The sequence below is a fragment of the Xenopus tropicalis genome, chromosome 4 (genome assembly GCF_000004195.4).
Source record: "Xenopus tropicalis strain Nigerian chromosome 4, UCB_Xtro_10.0, whole genome shotgun sequence".
In the NCBI taxonomy this organism is placed as follows: domain Eukaryota; kingdom Metazoa; phylum Chordata; class Amphibia; order Anura; family Pipidae; genus Xenopus; species Xenopus tropicalis.
This window is the reverse complement of record NC_030680.2, coordinates 31,223,367-31,242,293: the sequence shown is the minus strand read 5'-3', so window position 1 is coordinate 31,242,293 and position 18,927 is coordinate 31,223,367. Positions and strand designations below refer to the sequence as shown.

Genomic DNA, 18,927 nt, shown 5'->3' with positions numbered 1-18,927 from the left:
TCACAATGCATAACAAAAAATACCTTTATTAGTTACATGACAAAATCCTTCTATCATAAAAATGGTCCATAAAAATCGCCCTGCTCAAAGCAGTTTTAGAACTGAAAACTGTTCTACGGCAGGTAAGGAATAATGGAATAATGGCAGTTTTCGTTCCTGTGCTTGTAAACATTTGATTGGAAACCCAATCAGTCTAGGTTGTAGAGTATGGAACTGTCCCCTCATTTCTCCAAAGGGGCGTAGTTTAACAGTTTCTCAATCAAGTCGACGTGAGCAAGAAGCATCCGGCGACAGCAGTACCTTTTCAGGCCCAAGGCATCCAGTGCATCACTGTAATATGAAAGACAAAAGGCATTTAGAGTTGCACAGGTTATGGCAGGGGAAAGCGGTGTACATATATACATTCCCTTGGCCTTTCTCAAAGTGACAACATACCACAAAGCAAGCCAGATGAACCCTAAGTGTCAGGAAAGTGAAGGGAGTGATGTCACTATGGTGAGTGAGAACAAAATGTGCAAAAGTTATATACAAAACTATATACAAAAATGGAAAAGGAACAAACCAAAAGTGAAGAGAAAAGTAAAATCACCTTCTACTGTTTTTATCTTGCTTTCTTTGTATGTTGTCACTTTGAGAAAGGATAGATTGCTAGCCAAAACGTTAGTCCATCCTTTAATAGAAACACTTTTTTCCTCTGCTAACCTGTAAGTGCGGTTTCACTTGAGCCTGTGTCTGCACTCTAATGCAAAAATTCACCAAGCGGGGTGTACAGTCAAATCGCATTTATAAAAAATATTACTAGACTATATATATATTTATATATATATATACATATATATATATATATATATATATATACATATATATATGCGGAGGCAGCCGAAACGTTAGATGTGGATTGAATAAACACCTTTTATTTCGCCTAAGACCTGTGAGTGCGGGACATCTATATTTGCTACTATTCCTTAATCCATTGAGACTGCACCCAGGCATCGTTACTCTTTCTGTTACGTGAGTGCCTGTCTACAAGCCAAATTTATATATATATATATATATATATATATACATATATATATATATATATATATAAACTTCCAACTGAGAACACAGCACTTCTGCCTATTTTCTTATCAGGGTGCATGGCTGACCTCTGGCACGAAGAAAACATACAAAAAATATAAATTTGCCAGCACTCCTCCTGCTTTTACAATCACTTTATCATAGCAAAAATGCGAGTGCTGGCAATTATATTATATATATACTCTATATTGGCAAATCCCAAAAACATAAAACTAACCCAAAATCCAAAAGGTCGTTTACTAAAGTGATATTGGGTTAGTTTTATGTTTTTGGGATTTGCTTTGTAATTTTTGTATTTCTTCTTTATGCATACACGATTGGAGGTGTCTAAAGGCTAATCAGATAGTGACGTCATCTGCTTCTTTTGGTGCCAACTTGGGTTTATCAGTAAGGGTTTGGTATGTGTTTAGTCACTTTGACAAAGGCTGTGGAGACAGCCGAAACGTTAGATGTACGTTTAAAATAAAAGATTTGTTATTTTGCTTCACTAAGTCCTGTGAGTGCAGCATTCCTTTGTGACTAGCTATTTTTCCAAATACTGTACCCAGGCCTCTTTCTCTCATATCTAAACATATATATATATATATACACAAGGTTAGAATGACAGCACAGTAACTGTCCCTGATGAAAGTTCCAGACACGAACTGAAACGTCAGACTGAATAAAGCCTCAAATCTTCTTATGTAAACCTTTTGTGATTCTTCATGAAAAACTGCCTGCGAGTGCTGTCATTCTAACCTTGTGTATCCACGTTTATCTGCACGGGCACCCAGGTATCATCTGTATTTTATGGTGTGCAGCTTTCCAGCAACTTGAGTGCAGCATTCCTTTGTGACTAGCTATTTTTCCAAATACTGTACCCAGGCCTCTTTCTCTCATATCTAAACGTGAGTGCCTGCTTTCTACAAAGATTATATATATATATATATATACACATATATATATATATATATATATATATACATATATATATATACATATATACATATATATATATATATATATATATATACACACACACACTGGAACAAGGACAGCACTCCTAGGATTTAAAGATTTGTGAAAAAAATGTAAAGAGAAAGGTTTATTACTCACATACATACATTATATATATATATTTTTTTTTTATTACAGTACATGACAGCTATGTAGTGTAGTTCATACCCTTCTGTATATTCAGCCTGCAAAAGGCCAAGGTATGCCTCCCATTTATTGCCTACAATCTTCCCACATGTAAAGCACCTGACTGGGATGATCATTCTGCAAGATCTGTTGGAAAGAAAAGAGTAAGTCATTTAAACAAACCTGAAAGCAAAATGTACTAGAGACAAAGATAAATGGGTAGTCTAGAGATCTGGTCAGTCATACAGCTTAGGATACTATTCCTTATTGTTCCTCACAATCCTACACAGTATGAAGCAAACTTAAAGGGGAACTATACTTATAAAACAAAAAATAAAAAGCATTTAAAATGCTTACTGGCACTAAACTTATATCTTGCCTCCCTCTAGCTTCTCCTCCAAGCCCCAAGTAACTGCTGCAGGTGCAATGGCAGAAGAAATCATGCTGACATGCAACACAGTCAGTACGACTTCTTAGGGTGAAGACACATGGAGCTACTAGTAGCAGCTATTTGTCACAACTACTAAAATAGACAATGCTGATCATTTATCGATAATTGTCTGTGTGTGTGTTTTAGCAGAGGCAATTCTCAGTATTGTTTATGGCAGGGTAGTTTTGTAGCTGCTACTAAGTAGTTCTGTGTGTAGCATCAGCTGCACAAGGGGAGGCAAGGTGTTAGTTTTACTACATAGGATTACTGCCTGGAACCACATTAAGGTATCACTGGCAAGTGAAATAAATCATTAAAATGATTCCTCCAAAGCCTGGCACCAAGACATACCGGACCTGAACAGTGAAGATTGGGAGGAAGCGACAGACAGGGCCTATGACTATCTGATATCCACAAGAGACAGGCTAATCCAGTTCAAAATCATACATAAACTCCATTTGACCCCGTTACGACTATGTCGAATGGGAATCCGTGACTCGTCCCAATGCCCCAAATGTGGTGCCCCCGAGGCCAATTACTTTCACTTAATGTGGTCATGCCCACAAATACATCACTTTTGGAACCAGGTTCTAGACCACATCCAAAACACAACAGCCCTACCTAAAATAATCAATCCCAAGGTTTGCCTCTTTGGCATTGTGGATGACACTATTCCTACATTAACATCGCGTATCCTCTACAGAACGCTACTGTTTTATGCCAGGAAAACCATCCTTTCTCAATGGATGGCACATTCTCCCCCAACAATTGCCAGCTGGCTCAATTTAATTAAAACCCTCCTGCCGCTGATACAACTCACCTATATAGCAAGAGGATGCCCTCAAAAGTATGACAAGGTATGGGGAACATGGACTGAAACCATGGAATAACGTCACATGGTCACCCTTGGGAACTTGAACCCCCACTGGTAATCCCAAACCCTTCCCTCCTGAAATAGGAATTTGAGCACTATTTCGAGTAGGACATTATTGATTGTTTAACCTAATGTAACGTTTGTACTCTGGCATGAAAATAACGCGTCTGCAGAACCAATGTCAATGTTTTATGTTGTTTTATGTTATAAATGCATAAATAAACACCTTTGAAAAAAAAAAATGATTCCTCCAACTCAAATATATCAGTGGAAATATAGGACAGGGGGAATGCTCTAGGATCTCAGGCTTTGCACTTTGCCAATGAAACAAAGGCTGCTGCATGTGTGCTCTTGTACAGCTTCCCTATGCAGTCGAACCCTCCCTTACACTAACAGTATGCGCCGCCACAGGCCAAGGCTAAATAAGACACAGAATTTAAACTCCCAGCATCCACCTGCACACGGCTAGAGCGGGACTGTCACAGCGGGACGAGCCCCACAGCAAGATGATAGTTAAGGAATCACATGTAGCTCACCGTGCCGTCTCTCCCCACTCTACTAGCTGTTTCCGGAAAACACGTGACGCACCCTTCTTCGGCGGATCGCAGACACATTCCTACAGCCTGTGTGAGGCGCGCCCCCTGCAGCTCAGGAGGGGACACTGCAGCCCGTGTGAGGCGCGCCCCCTGGAGCCCAGGAAGGAAAACTGCAGCTCTTGTGAGGCGCGCCCCCTGGAGCCCAGGATGGGACATTGCAGCCTGGGGCTGGCGCTAGCAGTCAGGGGAGGGAGGGGGCCGTGTGGCAGCTGCACAGAGAAGGGAGCCGAGAGTTGCAGCGGCTGCAAGGTAACTGCGCGTTTTACTTGCACTATTCTCTAGGGCTGCGCACAGCTGCTGGATGTGTGTATGACTGTATATGTGTGTGTGGGCACTTTGCGCCTCATTAGCGGCTCCTTGCACTGGAATTAGCAAGTGCAAGTTTATTCTGCTGCCGCAAGCAACAAGTTCCCGTACAGCCAAACACAACCTGCGGCACAGTGGCACTGACTTACCTCTGCCCTAGGGCAGCCTACCTTTGCCTTTACAGCTGTTGTACAACTACAACTCCCAGTAGGATATATCCTGGGAGTTGCAAATGAAACAGTAGTAAGTAGTAAACAATGTGCGTATATATATATTTATGTATATGTATATATAATTTTTTCCCCTATATATATTTATACACACCTATACATACACATACAAACTCATTCCCATTGAGAAGGCACTATGCTTTGTATTGTATTGTATATTGTGTATTATATAGGGGTAAATAGGTATGGGATCTGTAATTTAGAAACTTATTATCCAGAAGGCTCTGTATTCCAGGAAGGAATCTCCAATAGGCTCCATTTTAATGAAATAATTCAGATTTTTTAAAAACATGTTTCCTTTTTCTGTGTAATAATAAAACAGTACCTTGTACTTAATCCTAAAAGATATAAGTAATCCTTATTGGAGGCAAAACAATCCTATTGGGTTTAAATCACGTTTAAATGAATTTTTAGTAGATTTAATGTGTGGAGTTCCAAATTACCAAAAGACTCCCTTATCCAGAAAATCCCAGGTCCCAAGCATTCTGAATAAAAGGTCCCATACCAGTACTTTGGTTAGGGTCTGACAAGCACCTGTTTAACCTAGACACAGTATTCTGTAATACAGCCATATGAAAGAGAACTGATATTATCAGTGGATTTTTATTTTATATTTTATATATACAGCTATGTAAAGGGGACATAAAGCTTCCCTAAACCTTTCCCCCACTTGCACCCCCTGGCTGTCAAATGTAGGTATTACAGATGCAAGAAGATTCTTCAATGAGAGCCTCCCCTACCAGCACCCAGGTTTATTTAGCTATTGTTATAATATCCTCTTACATATGTAGGTCTGGATCCTTTGAAGAACTAGAGATGCAGCAGGAGGGGTTTATGGAGGGGTTGCACTATAAGCTTCTTTTTTACAGTCAGCCACCCGCAGATGACGCCACATCTTGCATCACATGTGCTCCATAGCTTCTCTCATTTTTATGGCACCCAGTGGGTTCACTCGACCCAGTTAGACTTACTCACTACAGCGGTATATAATACCAAATTTCCAAAGCTCCACATCAGAAATAAGCTCACATTACAGGGGTGGTTCCCATTTAAATTAATGGTAAGCATGATCTAGACTTATATTCTGAGACAATTTGCAATTGGTCTTCATTTATTCTTTGTGGTATGATTTGGCAGGTAGAGCCACATAAACCAAAGTATTGCATTGACAATGATATAATAAAGTAACATGTTCAACAATACAGATATGAGTGTCTGCAAATACGGGCAATGGGGGGCCCCCCTGGAATTTTGCATACCTCACAGCTTATAGGCCCATGTCCCAGATCGCTGTTTAAATATCCCATGTTGCCCTGCTTGTTCTTGGTTCTTCCCAGCTCCCTGCTTCTTAAGAAAAAAATCCAAGATGGACGTGAGTTCCATTCTGGAATGCATGGACATCTTAGATTTTTTACATGAGCCAGGCAGAGGGAAACAGAGAGAGAGAAGCAGTGTGGGAGCAACAGGAAAGAAGAACTTTGGGGTTGGGATTCTGCTTGTGCAACTGTAGTTGAGGGAATGCTTTCAATCTGCTCATTTCTGCATTCATTTTACTGGCATGTCTTGAGTTAATAGAGTGCTCACTGGCCATTTCTACAGTCATTATGCTGGCACACAGGGCCGCCATCAGGGGGGCACAGGGGGTACGATCGTCCCGGGCCCGGGCGTTTTTAGCTTTAAAGGGGGCCCGGCCGCGCTAGAGTTTCCTTAGCTCGGGCCCCCTTTCATCAAGCCCGGGCTTGTGTCCTCCGCTATGTGCCGTGGCTCTCTGCTACATCTTCCCTTTTATAAGGTTGCGCCCCGTGCGTATGACGTCAGTACGCACGGGGCGCAACCTTATAAAAGGGAAGATGTAGCAGAGAGCCGCGGCACATAGAGGAGGACACGGCTAAAGACAAAGAAGTAGGTGGGAGCCGCGGCACATAGAATAATAAGGAATTATTCCTATTAGCAAGCACTGAAGTCTCCAAGTCTTTATTGTACTGTAATATTTTGTCTAAAAAGGCCAGTATGGTTTTAAAATTCCTTCTGCTCTGAACATTTGACTCTCTATTGCTTATTAAACATGCTAACAGGACCAACCAATCACAAGCCTTTCTGATGAGTAAGGGAAGAGCCAATCCAACATGCAATATTAGCTCTTCGCCTGATATAGGTTTTCACTGTAATATTTAGTAATATTGTATCACGGGAGCTGGAGGCCACTGGGGGGAGGGAAGGGGGAAATGGAAGGTGCTTGGGGGCCCTGGGGGAAGCTGAAGGATACTTGGGAGGGGGGGGGCCCTGGGGGAAGCTGAAGGATTCTTTGGGGGGGCCCTGGGGGAAGCTGAATGATGCTTGGGGGGGGGGCCTTGGGGAAGCTGAAGGATGCTTGGGGGGCCCTGGGGGAAGCTGAAGGATGCTTGGGGAGGCCCTGGGGGAAGCTGAAGGATGCTTGGGGGGGAGCAGGAGGATGCTTGGAGGGGACTTGGGGGAAGCAGGAGGATGCTTTGGTGGCCTGGGAAGAAACAGGAGGATGCTGGGGGGGAGCCGAAGGATGCTGAAGGAAGCAGCGTTGAGCAGGCCATAGTATGAGTAATTTGGGGGAGGACCACCAATGTTTTAGGGGGCCCTGGGCTGGCTAGCAATGATTTAGGGGGTTCCTGCCCTGGCACCAATGCTAAACGTAACCCCTGGCCACCAATGTTTTAGGGGGCCCTGGCTACCAATGTCTTTTGTATTGATGGGAGGGGTCACTGGGGGAGGGGTCACTGGGGGAGGGGCCATTTGGGGTGTGGGAGGAGGGGGGGCCCTGAAATTTTTTTTGTGAGGGGCCCCATGATTTCTGATGGCGGCCCTGCTGGCACATCTGTGGTTTATATGCTGATTATCCATTTCCTGTAGTAATAATACTAGCATATATGGGGTTAATGTGCACATTGTCTGTTTTCCGTAGTAATTTTATTGGCATGCCTGGGGTTAAAATGCCCATTCTGCATTTTACGTTTTAATTATACCGGCAAATCTGGGGTATGATGTGGTAAAATGGGTGTGGTATTTATGGGTGCGTTGACTAAGTGGACTTAGCTGAAAAATCTTTGCAGTGCTGGGCACATGGTTTCTACCCTCCACTCAAGTTTGCAGAAACCAATTTATTGGCAAAGCCCATAATTTCACTCACAACTTACATAATTGTATAACTGGGGGGGGGCAGTTATACAATTATGTATCTGGGGGGGAGTAAAGCTATCAAGCAAAAACAACCTTTATTCTAAGACTAAGCCTATATACAATAACTAGGTGATAACTTTGCAGAAACCAATGTATTGGCAAAGCCCATAATTTCACTCACAACTTACATAATTGTATAACTGGGGGAGGGCAGTTATACAATTATGTAAGTTGTGCGTGAAATTATGGGCTTTGCCAATAAATTGGTTTCTGCAAAGTTATCACCTAGTTATTGTATATAGGCTTAGTCTTAGAATAAAGGTTGTTTTTGCTTGATAGCTTTACTCCCCCCAGAATATTATTTTGTGGACGCCCATGAATGCAGGAAAAACATTGTACGGTGGGGTGTGTGCAGGGCCTGCATTAGGGGGGGAGAGGGGTACTGCTGTGCAGGGCCCCGTGAAAATCTTCTGCGGAAGGGGGCCTGGGATTGTTGCAAAAGTTACGTAAGTTGCGTAAGAAACTTAAGAAACTGAAATTACTTGCCTAGAAAGTTTTGAAATTGTGTACAAGCAAAGGACAATGCAGAAAAAGGGCAGACAGGGGCAAACTCCACAGCCAACCAGTGAATTAAACAATTTAAGGTAAATTCTACTTTCCCCAATGAACTGACTTAGCACATTTATCATTCATTTAGAATGTAAATCGCCGGTGGGATGGCATACGCAGTGCTGCAATTTGCCAAAGTTGCCGAAGTTCTCTCAAGGCACGACTAATCTTCCCGAGTGTCACAGCCCTTAGGATGAAAGGAAAACATGGGTTTCTGGTCGGCTGGGAGGGGACCAGTACGATCTGCTGTACTTAAAAGTTTAAAGGAGATGTACACCCTCAAAACAAATTAATGTTTATATTAATTGTCTTTTCCCCCCGTAGATTTCAAGATATTAACAGTTTTTACACAACTAATATAATGAATTTGAAACCACCATGCCATCTACTGTTCATTTCGGGGGACTGCAATGTAAATGACAAAAGAGCTCAGTAGTTATGTTTTTAAGTTTTTATCAACCCACACCTCACTGACCCAGAAAGCCACCTCTATTTATAGGCCCATGCATGCCCCTGCCCCATCACTGACATCACTAGGAAGGCAGAAGCTGGGCAGAGTACGGTTGCAGGTGGGGAGGGCGGAAGGGAGAGCTGGGGACAAACCCACCTGCCCGCTAATCTTGTGTAAATGTGCTGAAATGATCCTGGGCCTGTTGCCGGTTGAGACAGCAACCCCAATGCAGCCCACTATCTCCCACTTTGTGATTACAACTTCGGAGAAGGTCTGGGGGGTCCGCATCCAGGGGCCCTGCTGCCATGAGTGCTTTAGGCGGCAACACCCTCCAAGTTACCAGGGAGTGGCAAAAAAAAAGCATTACAGAGAGTGAGGAGGCTGGGGCTCAGAATCACAGCTATTACACTCTTAGCACTAAGAGCTGAATGTTCTCCTTTTCTCATGGCAGGAGTGGCCCTCCCTAAACAAGCCCAATATGCAGGTAAACCCGCGTGTTCCACGGATCACTAATTCAAAGGGCCCTCGCAGCTGTTTTACCTGAATTTGTTTTATGTTTACATTTCCTTCAAATGTGAATTCATACAGGTGGCTGTAGTCTCTAAGTGGGCAAGGTTGTAGTCTTACCTCTTAATAAAACTCCAGGGCCATCAGCTCACTAAATATGAGTGGATTCTCCAGTGAGAATATGCCTGCTATGTGAATATCTCTATTTGTATTTATTTTTCAAACCAAGCTGCACATTAGTCTTCCTATGTCAGATAACAGCAAAATAGCTTTGTACTGATAGGTTGGGAGTTTTTAATGGGACATTTGCTTGCCAAATTTATATAAACAGCACCACATCCACCTTTGTGGTGTTTGATTACAGGGTAATTCTTTTATATGAGCAACACTGACAGATCTATAATAGATTAATAGCTTTGCCTTGGTAATCACAGGGCTATTTGTTTTATTGTGTTTGGGCGCATGCCCATATTCACAAACAATTCAAAGCATCTATGCATGTTGCAGGCTGTTTCTTCTATCTGCAATATTCCTCCCTTCAAGTAGATGGCGCTCTGTGCATAGTATAGCAATATGCCCCCCATACCAATTAGAAAAAATTAGAGAATGTTTACTTATTTACACTGTCAGACATATGCTGCACCATAGGGGGCAGGTAATAGCATTTTAAAATATATTTGTATTTACTTTGCCTTGCAAAAAGCAGTCATTTTCAGGTATTTACTAGTGCTAGATACTATTTCTTTAAGACTGCATGTTTTTGCCTAAGGCCTCTATTAAGAATTAGGAATTTAGAATTAAGTCAACTGTTTGTGCATTAAATATTTTTTGGTATTTTTCTGGTTAGATCAGTTTGGGACAAATTTGGAATGACAGCCATATTTCCCCATGGTTTTCATCAACTTGGATGTAATTTTGGTATAAAATCTAATCATGAAATGAACACAGTGCAATGCATTGTGGGTCATGTAGTTCCTGCATGCTGCCTGTAAGCTGGGAAGAAGTTGTTACTGTTAGTTTTAGTCCCTCCTCCCGTGCTAGAATTCCAAATGATGCAGAAATAGAAGAACTGTTTTGCAGCTGGATTTCAGCATATAAAAATTGAATATATTCATAGCTTTTGTAGGAACATAGGTATATTAGGGGTTTCTGTGTTGTGTGGGATCTTTAACAAATTTTGGTTTGGAAGAGAGAGTTCCCCTTTAAAATGAAAAAATCCTTTAGTGTGATAAAGTGGGGGGATAATGCAAACATGGCAGAATTACATTACATTACATTACAGAATGATGACATAATGGCTAGGTCGTGGGTAGATGGCAGTTGGTTGAACAGCTAGTCTGGTAAAATATGAGCCAGGTGCTGTGCCTCTTATGAAATAAGAAAAAGACAAATCCATTAGTACCAGATATTGTGGACTGAAATAAGCAAGTAGGGAAACCAAATGCTGCTGATGGTAAGTTGCAGGTTTATTAAAGGGGAAGTGAACCTTCCATTTAACTAAATCATTGCACTTAACTAAACCACTGCAAGCTCTCCAGGGTAGGCAGCATGAAATTGGTACAATGCTGCTGAACTACAATTTCTAGTATCTACCAATTAAAACAAGAGTGAAAGCATGGTTAGAGCTATAGAGAAGCGATATCAGGATTATATTGTTAAAATAACATCATTCAATATCTATTAGCCCAAGAGTATTTTCCAGTGAGGATATTTCTTTCTCTCTATTCATCCTCAGCTCTGGGGGCTTGAAACATTTTTTTTCTCTCGAATCAAACCACTAAACAGTACTTTTATCTACCCGTCTGATGTTTGATTCCTATTGACCTGCCAACATTGCATATCTCCTTATGTTAGATAACAGCAAGAATGCCTAAAGGCGGCCATACACGGGCTGATTGTAGCTGCCGATATCAGTCCCTTGGACAGCTTCGGCATCTTATCGGCCCGTATAGGGGCAGGACCAAGGGGCATGCCCAACCGATATCTGGCCTAAAATCGGTCAGATATCGGTCAGGCAGGTTAAAAGATTTAGTCGGATCTTTGCTGCTGCCTACTCTGCCTGTCCAGCTGATATCTCATTCTGAGCTGTCCTGGTGCTCTCCAGAGAACAGTAAACAACTTTTGGAAATCCATCTCGTGTGTTGAATGTACAAGCAGTAGTGTGGGGCCGGCCTCGCAGAATAACTAACAGTAACAGCCTATGATTAGTATTGTACTTGGCACTGCTACAGGCACTCCGTGCGCTTTGTTTGGCTCTAAGCCTTGGCTCTGATGATGCTGATGAAAATGATATAAGTATTAACCCATGTATTCCTTTTTTCTTTATTTTTGTGAGGTGGGGGTCTGCAAGAATCTGATCTGGCTTACTATATACAAAGATAGGGAGTGAGGCTTAATGGTATGAAATATGAGGTTTGGAATGAATACATGTTAATTCTAGTAGATTTAGTTGGCACGTATAGCTCCAGTAACAGAAAGCCTATTTTCCATAAACACTCTATAGATTCTCTAGATTTGGGCTGTCCAACTGGAGGCTTGTAAACCAGATGTGGCCATCCAAAGGATTTTTATGGCTCCCTGCCTGCTTAAGGATTCCATAGACTTCACTATATGACAACATCAATTTTTAATTGAATCCGGACCGCCAACATGCTGTATGAGATATAATTGGGCCACAATAATTTGGCAGCATTGCTCTAGATTAATATAATTTAGCACAGCTCTTTAGCTTCAGCTTCTATCGCTCCATCTGTTGGTATGTTCCAATAAGGGCCCCATATTGATCCCACTTTCTATCAGTGATCCAAATAATGTCTCTCCAGTGTTCAGATTCCATCTGGGCTTTGCCCTTTTTACCTCCTTGGTGTTGGTTCACTTTTCTTCAATTTATGATATCTTCTGCTCTTTCTGTGCAGCGGAGCCCATGCATGACTGGCACTGAACTTTGACCAAAGAGTCTTATAAACACCATCCTTTACATACTGTAGGCTACGCACTATACATACTTTAAATACAATCATCTCCCTTTAAGCATCTTGACTTCAGTCGAGCATTTCATCTCTGGCATTGCTGCTTCTTGTATAATTTTCCTCATGGAGGTCCAAAGGGCAGCAGTGTACAAGTAAGAGAGATTAGGGCCCAAGACATCTAGAAAATAAATTACTGTATACTAAAGCAAAAATTTAGCCTTTAGGTATTGCTGATCCATACCTCCCATGAATCCTGACATCTTTTGGCTTTCACTGAGATGCTGTAATTTGCAGTTTCATTGAAAATATGTAATCAGTCCCAAAGCTCAGGTAACTGACATCAGCCCAGAGCATGGGGTTTAAATGAGCAGAAAAGAAACCGTGGAGCTACTAGGGGGCATTTTGGAGGCACCGTGCATTAAATAAGAACTATCGGGGATCACACTAAATCACGTGTCTGTAAGATCTTTTTCCAATTTGGACAACTCTCTTTTTCTTTTTAATTACTTTAGTGTTTATTGCATTTATTAAAGTCATCTGCATTCAGTTACCTTGAACATCAAATACAAGCATCCATGCTTAGTTGTGCCTACAATTCTCTGTGTGATGCCTTGGCACAAAGTGTCATTCCTCACTGCCCATGCATGAAAAGTTTTATTTTACTTCTAATACGATTTTCACATATAGGTTATAAATCTGGCAAAAAGCCACCTTTTTAAGTATTATGATTAGTGTCGCCTTTTCTGGCAATAAAGTACCACCTTCCTGTCATTTTAGCTTTCTTCTCTATTATTAACATTGGAATCAAGCTCCAGTTTTGCTGGCCAAGAATCCGCGTGTGTCTGTGAATAAGTAAACAGTACCCAGCTTGATTATGTTTTCACATATTTCCTTCCCATTTGAGTCACTTTTACCACTGTGTAAACAAAAGAATATTCACAGGTTGCCATAAAACCAGGATAAGCTCCTGAAGTTTGTTGGCCCTATTGGGAGGTTTTCAGAGGAAAAAGGGAATATAAGGCTTCAGTCAGTGAGCCCCAAGGAACAGCTTCAGACAAAAACGCCTTAATATTTTCTTCTGGAATTAGTCATAATTTAACTCTTAAAATTGGAAATGTAATGTTCTGATTAAAGGGCCAGTAACAAATAAAAAGGTAAATATTGTAATTTGAAACCAATTTTTTTCACCTGGTCTATAATACTTAGGGCTAAGACAAAAGTGGTATTATGAATGCGATGGTTCTCTTAGGGGCAGTCTCTGGTAGAACCCCATTCCTTATCTGCAGCTACTTCTTCACTTCAATGGAAAATACCTTGTCTATGGCACTGGCACTGACACTGTCAGGCAGAATTCCCGGCATGCCCATCATCTGCCACAGGCACTGCACAGAAATTAATGGTCAGATTTAGGGGCATATTTGCAGAAGAAGTAGACCCTGTAGTTGCAGGGGGGAAGTAGGGGGCCCAGTAAGAATAAGATACGCTTGGGTGGGTGCAGGCACATGTAGCTTAAATACGCATAAAAACGAGAGAGTTTAAAAGTCTCGCGTTTTTATGCGTATTTTACGCTACATGTGCCTGCACCCAAGCGTATCTCATTCATTCGGGTGCAGGAACATGTAGGAGGCGTAGGGCGGAATTTTCGGCAAGCGTTTTTCCACTTGCAGAAAATATCCGCCCTACACCTCGTCTGGCATTAGCCTTAGTTACACCACTGCTCAGACTGCACCCTGAGCCTTATCATAGTCATTGTCATATGACACAATCCTGCTAACATTACACTTAGGGGCACATTTACTAATCCACGAATGTCCGAAAAGCGTGCGATTGCATTTTTTCCGTAATGATCGGTATTTTTACAATCTTTTTCGGCGCTGTTGCGACTTTGTCGCGAATTGTTGCAACTTTTTCGTTGCCGTCACGACTTTTTGCGTGAATTGCCGCGACTTTTTCGTCACTGTCACAACTTTTTTGCGAAAATTGTCGCGACTTTTTAGTCGCCGTCACAACTTTTTCGTCGCTGTCGCGAAAAAATCAGATTGGTTTTTCACCCGTTTACAATTGCTCAATACAAAAAAATTGCGGCGGCAACTAAAAAGTTGTGCAAAATACGATAAAGGCGTGATGGCGATGACCTGGCCTTCTAATTACTAATTTACAACCCTGTGCTGTCCAGGGGCTTAACTACAGAGGGGGCAGGGGGCCCAGGAGAGTAATTTCAATATATCTTAGGGCCATGACACACGGGGAGATTAGTCGCCCCGCAACAAATCTCCATTGTCGCAGGCTACTTATCTCCCCGCAATGCCATCCCACCGGCTAGAATGTAAATCGTCAGTGGAATGGCATATGCGGCGCTGCGATTTGCCGAAGTCGGCAAAGTTTCCTCTCAAGGCAACTTCGGCGACTTTGGCAAATCGCGGCGCTGTGTATGCCATCCCACTGGCAATTTACATTCTAGCTGGTGGGATGGCATTGCGGGGAGATTAGTCGCCCACAACAACGGAGATTTGTCCCAGCGTGACTAATCTCCCCGTGTGTCACTGCCCTAAGGGCTCTGGCACACGGGGAGATTAGTCGCCTGTGACAAAACTCCCTGTTCGCGGGCGACTAATCTCCCTGAGTTGCCTTCCCCTGCCATCCCACTGGCGAGAATGTAAGTCGCCGGTGGGATGGCACCGCGACTTACATGTTCGCCGGTGGGATGGCGGGTCATGACAACTCGGGGAGATTAGTCGCCCGTGAACAGGGAGTTTTGTCGCGGGCAACTAATCTCCCCGTGTGCCAGGGCCCTAAAAGGAGAAGCAAAGTCACATTTGCTGGGGTGTGTCACAAGTTAGGCACTCCCAGTGATTGTAATCACTTATCTGATGACCCGGGCCATTGCTCCTGTTAGCAGAAAACTGCATCTGACCAGGGGTTTTTCAGCAAGCACTGCATAACGCTCCACTTACTGCTTCTTCGCTGCACGTACTGCACATGTGTCAGCCCGGGGTAGCGAAGGCATTTTCTGCTAACAGGAGCACTGACCCATGGTATCAGGTAAGTGAATACAATCACTGGGGGTACCTAACTTTTGGCACCCCCAGCGATTGCAACTTTTCTTCTCCTGTAATAGAATAGGTCAGCTTACCAAAGTTTTGGGGCATTATATTGTATTTAATTTGGGGCCCAGTAATATCTAGTTGCAGGCACATCACTGGTGCTGTCATTTCTCTTCTGCAAAAAAAATGCACTGGCTCCGGATATTCCCTACTGAGTGCTACATCCAGGGCTGCCATCAGAAATCACGGGGCTCCTCACAACCAAATTTTCTGGGCCCCCCTCCTCCCATGCCCTGCCCCCCAATGCTCCCTCCCATTAGTACAAAGGACACACAGACATTGGTAGCCAGGGCCCCCCTAAAATATTGGTAGCCAGGGCCCCCCAGCATCCTCCAGCTCCACCCCACAGCATACTCCAGCTCCCCCCCAAGCATCCTTCAGCTCCCCCCCAGCAACTTCCTGTGGCTCCCCGCTGCATCTGCACAGCTCACCCTCATCGTCCTCCTGCGGCTCCCCCAGCATCCTCCAGTTCCACCCCCAGTAACTTCCTCCAACTCCCCCTCCAGCGACTTCCACCCCAGTGACAACCTCCGGCACCCCTGCATCCTCCAGCTCCCCCACCAGCGACTGCCACCATCTGCATGCTCCTGCCGCATCTGCACATTTTATAAGGTTGTGCCCCATGCGTACGGACACACGGGGCACAACCAATCAAAATTCACGCTGGCCACCAATGGCAGGGCCCGTAGTTCTTTAAAGGGGGCCCGAGCTAAAAAAACCAGTATCACGGTCGGGCCCCCTTGAAAGCGGCCATCGCCCGGGCCCGGGAGAACTGTCCCTCCTGTGCCCCCCTGATGGAGGCCCTGGCTACATCACCACCGTCTACATTCATAGGCATTCCCTGCAGTGCCCTGGGCAAGTACATGTGCAGTAGAGAATATAGTTGCTGCTGTTTCTATACTGCATACATGTGCTCCGATAAGTAGATGGGATGCCAGGGAACAGGATAGAACATGGTGGACAGCATCCAGAAGAAAGTATTCTGGGCCAAGAAAACCCTCTGGGCCAGTGCATTTTTAAAAAAAAATAGTTTAAAGTTTTTCAAACAAAACATTGTTCATAGTTCAGCCAGGAACCCCAGATTGCATCAAACCTTTTCCAGGCAGCATCAAGCTAGCTCTATTAGTTCTTGTTCTTGTTTCTTCCAGAATGACAGGGAGGGTGGAATGGTTGGGCACCTAAACAATTAGAATGATTTTACCTGTAGTTCTCTTTTAAAATATTCACCCGCTCTAAGGTGGTTAAAACCATGGTAACTGATGACCAAAATTGATATAAGGTTTCTTAGAATTCAGCTGATCATGACGATAACATTTCTGAAAGTTCTTCTAACAGCCAGAAAGTTTTGCTTGCTCAGTAATATTATTTTGCACATCGTCAAAAAATGACGACTCTCCCCAATAATAATAATATTATAAATAATAATAATTTTTTTATATTTTAAAAGAAAAAATATTTTTTAAGCCTTGGGCTCATTAATTTAGAGCAGATACTGCTCTACCTACAAAACATGTGAAAGTTTGCATGGCTCCAAATCACAATAATTATTACTGTAGGGTGGCAAGGTAGTCCTGCACTTTACAGCGTATGCAATGTAGAATTCCTTATCCTGAAGGCTCTGAATTATGAGAACGGCATCTCCCATATATATATAGTGTATATGCAGCACAAATATGTATAAATATAGTTTATGTCCATGTTTTAGCATTGTTTATAGCAGTACAGGTATGGGATCCATTATCCGGAAACCTGTTATCCAGAAAGTTCCGAATTACGGAAATACCATTTCCCATAGACTCCATTATAAGCAAATATTTCTAAATTTTGAAAATGATTTCCTATTTCTCTGTAATAAAACAAAACCTTGTACCTGATCCCAAATAAGATATAATTCATCCTTATTGGAGGCAAAACAATCCTATTGGGTTTATTTAATATTTAAATGATTTAGCAGAAAGATCCCTTATCTGGAAAACCCCAGGTCCTGAGCATTCTGGATAACAGGTCCCATCCCTGTATATAATTTTACAAATACACTGGAAACCTGCATTTTGGTGAATCCAAAATGACGGACAAATTGTGGCGCAAAAGGCATTTTAGGGATTATTATGTTGGGTTAAAAACCCCAACCTACTGTTCTTCCACTTTGGCTTATTCTTCCGCTTCTTATTCTTAGCGCCCCCCATTTTCTAAACGCTACTCCTCCTACAGTTTTAGGGGTACAACACCCAAACTCCCCACACTTCTTCGCCCTATAGAGGAGCAGGTTGCTTGTGCTTTTCTAAGCGATCCGACCCCCCGTCTTTTTGTGGCACCGCTCCGAACACCCCAATTTTCCCATAGACTTTGACAGGGAAGATTTTCAAACTGCTGCCACTCTAACAGCTTTGAAGCTACACCCCCCAAACTTGAATAACATAATAATGGGGTCACCCTGAATAAAGCAGCAACATTTTTGGATGACCCCAAAGTGGGAGGGGCCAACAACAGCCAATCAAATTTTAATCATTGACTTTAATGGGGAAATTGAAAATGCTGCCAATCTTACAGCTTTGAGGCTACACTCCCCAAACTTAAATCACATAGTCATGGGGTCAGCCTGAATGAAAATAGGATGATTATTGGATGCCCAAAAGTGGGCGGAGCTGTGAACCGCCAATCAGATTTTAACTATTGATTTGGTGGAAATTCAACCTGCTGCCATTCTCACAGTAATAACACCGGGGTCCCCGAACTTTTTACATTTGGTCACTAGGGGACTGAAGTTCAAGTTTTTAAAAGTGGGCGGAGCCACCAACAGCCAATCAAATTTCACCTATTGATTTTTATTGGTTTGATGCCAGATTTTACAAACTTTGCACAGTCAGTCACTGGGTGACTAAGCACTCAGGTTTTTTTTTTTTTTAAAAAAAACCCGCAAAGTGAGAGGGGCCAACAACAGCCAATCATATTGTACCCATTGACTTTTATGGGGAAATTGAAACTGCTGCCAAACTTACAGCTTTGAGCCTACACACCCCAAACTTGAATCACACCGTCATGAGCTCAGCCTGAATGAAAATATGATGATTGTTGGATGCCCAAAAGTGGGCGGAGATGTGAACAGCCAATCAGATTTTACCTATTGACTTGGCAGAAATCCAACCTGCTGCCATTCTCACAGTAATAACACCGGGGTCCCCAAACTTAACAGAGTTAGGCACCAGGTAACTGTGGTTTAGGTAAGAAAAAGTGGGCGGATCCACCAACAGCCAATCAGAGTTTACCTATTGACTTTCAATGGGGAAATCCAACCTGCTGCCATTCTCACAGTACTAACACCAGGGTCCCCAAATTTTTCACAGTTGGTCACTAGGGGACTGCAATTTTAGTTTTGAAAAGTGGGCGGAGCCACCAACAACCAATCAGATTTCACCTATTGATTTTTATTGGTTTGTTGCCAGGGTTCCCAAACTTTGCATAGTCAGACACTGGGTGACTACGCATTTAAGGTTTTTTG

General features: G+C 42.8%; 2 protein-coding genes across 3 annotated transcripts in view; one reads left to right on the top strand and one right to left on the bottom strand.

Moving 5' to 3' along the window:
- polr2l.1 (polymerase (RNA) II subunit L) lies at nucleotides 1-4,150 on the bottom strand. 2 transcript variants are annotated; one of them, XM_012961084.3, is made up of 3 exons: nucleotides 4,043-4,150; nucleotides 2,245-2,349; nucleotides 1-330 (listed from the first exon to the last, which is right to left on the bottom strand). In XM_012961084.3, exons 2-3 carry the CDS (start codon nucleotides 2,337-2,339, stop codon nucleotides 222-224), a joined length of 204 nt encoding a protein of 67 aa, XP_012816538.1. In that variant the 5' UTR covers nucleotides 2,340-2,349; nucleotides 4,043-4,150; the 3' UTR covers nucleotides 1-221.
- A 109-nt stretch (nucleotides 4,151-4,259) lies between these two features.
- The window catches only part of LOC100492951 (tetraspanin 4), a 329,574-nt gene continuing 314,906 nt past the window's right edge, over nucleotides 4,260-18,927 (top strand). The window contains exon 1 of the mRNA XM_031900608.1: nucleotides 4,260-4,351. The gene's annotated coding sequence lies outside the window, so the exon portion shown is untranslated. The remainder of the gene's footprint in view (nucleotides 4,352-18,927) is intronic.

What these genes read in the sequence shown, in the direction of transcription:
- polr2l.1 (XM_012961084.3), bottom strand. Translation starts at nt 2,339, where the DNA reads ATGATCATCCCAGTCAGGTGCTTTACATGTGGGAAGATTGTAGGCAAT. An exon ending in CAGGCTGAATATACAGAAGG is followed by an intron (nt 331 to 2,244) that starts GTATGAACTACA and finishes TTCATATTACAG; the next exon opens with TGATGCACTGGATGCCTTGG.